Source organism: Myotis davidii, unplaced genomic scaffold, assembly GCF_000327345.1.
Source record: "Myotis davidii unplaced genomic scaffold, ASM32734v1 scaffold666, whole genome shotgun sequence".
Classification (NCBI taxonomy): domain Eukaryota; kingdom Metazoa; phylum Chordata; class Mammalia; order Chiroptera; family Vespertilionidae; genus Myotis; species Myotis davidii.
This window is the reverse complement of record NW_006296629.1, coordinates 319,539-322,493: the sequence shown is the minus strand read 5'-3', so window position 1 is coordinate 322,493 and position 2,955 is coordinate 319,539. Positions and strand designations below refer to the sequence as shown.

The 2,955-nt window shown below is 44.4% G+C and overlaps 1 protein-coding gene across 1 annotated transcript in view; it reads left to right on the top strand.

Annotated features, from left to right (window-relative positions):
* TOX4 (TOX high mobility group box family member 4) overlaps positions 1–2,955 on the top strand; it is a 30,137-nt gene that overhangs the window by 15,473 nt on the left and 11,709 nt on the right. The window contains exon 3 of the mRNA XM_006772358.2: positions 201–269. Coding sequence (XP_006772421.1) covers positions 201–269 — 69 coding nt within the window. The remainder of the gene's footprint in view (positions 1–200; positions 270–2,955) is intronic.

Sequence of the window (2,955 nt, the reverse complement as noted above, 5' to 3'; positions counted from 1 at the left end):
GCGCTGCGAAGGCTGGCGAGAGAGAGCGCGGCTGGCCGGGTTGGAGCGGAGGCAGGAAGCCGGGCGGAGAGACAGTTGACGCGACCGCAGAGAGCGCGGGGTTGGGGAGTGTTGGTCTGAATGTCGGGGTTGGAGCCCGTCACTCCGAGCGAACTCCCTTCCTCCCTAACTTATCCCCGCGACTTTCTTTTGGTTTCCAGTTTCCCGGAGGAAATGACAATTACCTGACGATCACAGGGCCCTCGCACCCCTTCCTGTCTGGGGCCGAGGTGAGCACGAGCGGCCGGCGCTGGGGGGAGGGCTGGGGCGGGAGGAAGCGACGGGGAGGCGAGGATCCCGGGGCCGGGGGCTGGCAACCGAGGCCGCTGCTAGTGTTTCGGCTCCTCTGGACCCCGAGGACGAAGGGGAGGCCCGGGAGCTGCACTCATCAGGAAAGCGGGGCGGAGGGAAGTGCTAACCTATTTCCGAGTGATTCTGGGGTGGGGGAAGACAGCGTGAAAGTGTCTCCTTTGGTTGGGGAGAAATACCGACCATCTCGAGGGAATCGGAGAGGGAAGAGAATATGTCAGCTAGAGAAACGGGGGTGAGGGAAGGAGCTTGCCTAAAAGGGGCTAGCCGTGGGCATGTGTTCCTTCCGTGTGTGTGTGTGTGTGTGTGTATATATATATTTGATTTTTTACAGAGAGGAAGGGAGAGGGATACAGAGTTAGAAACATCGGTCAGCTGCCTCCTGCACACCCGCCACTGGGGATGTGCCCGCAACCAAGGTACATGCCCTTGACCGGAACCGAACCTGTGACCCTTCAGTCCGCAGGCCGACGCTCTACCCACCGAGCCAGACCGGTCAGGGCTGTGTTCCTTCTTGAAACAACTCTGTTGAGAGGGGAGGGGGATCTTTGTTTCATTCAAATTTCCTACTCAGCGATGGAAACAGGAAAGTTAGCTTGTTTTGCTAGTGACAGGCTGAAAGGAAGTTGTTACCAGGAAACATGAAAGAAGTTAAGTGAGACAGGGGCTTCTGTTCGCCGGTGACTCGGGTTGTGTCACCTCTGTGTGTCCCAGTTTCTCCAGCTGTCAGATGGCTTCAGTAGCCGCCCCTTGTGGTGTTGAGACGTGGCTCCGTGGCCGAGCGTGGAGCTATCGGCACCGGGAGGTCACGGTTCCATTCTGGTCAAGGGCACATGCCTGGCTGCGGGCTCGATCCCCAGTAGGGAGCGTGCAGGATGCAGCTGATCAATGATTCTCTCTCATCATTGATGTTTCTCTCTGTCCCTCTCCCTCTCTAAAATGAATAAAAATGTATTTTTAAAAAAGACTTAAAAGAAAAAGAAAGTGCATCATTGCCAATTTCTTCTAAATCAGGTCTCCACATTTAAGTTTCTTTATTTAGACTGTGGCAATTTCACATTGTCCACATCTAGAAACTTGATGAGTTTGAGCCCGTCCTTTGTTTTTGTTTTTATGACTTTAAGACAAAAGTACTTTGCCAAGAAGCTGATAACTAAATTTTAGTGGCTTCTTTTAGCCCAGGATTTTGCCATTGTTAATAGTTCTCCTCATTGCCACTTCACCTTCCTTTCCCGTTTTTTGTTTTGTTTTTTTGGGGGTTTTTTTTTTTTTTAGCTTTATTTTAATTGGTTTATGGTTTTTGTTGTGTCTGGTCTTATTGTGAGCCACTTAGAACTAGTAAAGGTAATTTAAAAAATTTTTCTTTTAGAGAAGGGGGCGGTTAGAGAGAGACATCAATTTGTTGCCCTACCCATTTATGCATTCATTAGTTGCTTCTTGAATGTGCCCTGACAGTGGATTGAATCTGCAATCTGGCATGTAGGACAATGCTCTAATCAACTGAGCTACTCACCCAGGGCATTCATTATATTGAGTACTTCCTAGGTGCTGAATATGTCATGATAGGAGGCAGTGCATGGTGATGGAGAGATCTCTGTTTAAATCCTGTCTCTCCCTATTTTTTTTGTTACAGTTGACATAGTGTACAACATAGTGACTACACATTTATATAACTTAGGAAGCGATCACCTGATAACGCTAGTATGAGCAAAAGATTTGAACACATACTTCACAAAAGAGCGAATCCAAATTGCCACTGGGCATATGAAAAAGGGTCATCATCACTCATCAGAGAAATGCCAATTAAAATTAAGGTGATACCATTGCACATCCACCAGAATGTTTAAAATTAAAAAGACCGACAATTCCAAGAGTAGACAAGGATGTAGATAACTTAATCATTGCTGCTAAGAGAGTAAATTGATACAACCACTCTGGAAAACTGGCAGTATCTACTAAGGATAAGCATATACTTACCTGTGACCTAGTGATTCCACTCTTTGATACACACATGAGAGAAATGAGTGCATATATTCACCCAAAACATGTATGTATGTTCACAGCAGTTTTATTCATAGTAGCTAAACATTGGAAACAACCCAAGTGTCTATAAACTGGTACATGTGTAAAAAGGAATATTACACAGCAATAAAAAATGAACTATTAATAAATGCAACTTGGATGATCTCAAAAATACATTGTAAGTAACAGAAGCCAGACATAAAAGAATAGACACTATATGAGTTCATTTTTATTGAAGATAAAAAATACGCAGTACTAAACTATAGTGATACAAATCAGAATAGTGATATCTGTTGTGGAAGGGGGGAGCATTGACTGGGAAGGAGCATGAGAAAATATTTTGGAGTGATAGAAATGTCTGTATCTTTGATCTGAGTGGTGGTTAATTGGATGTTAGCATATGTAAAAAATCCATTGAAGTATATATTTAAAAATTGTGTACATAAGTTATACTTCAGTCAATAAAAAATAATTTTTAAAGAGTAGGTGTCCAGAGAGAAAAGCATAGCATTTGTTATAACATTGCTTGAAATAGGAAATGTCTATAATCTAAAGGGAGTTTAATCTTTTGTTTCATTCAGTTTG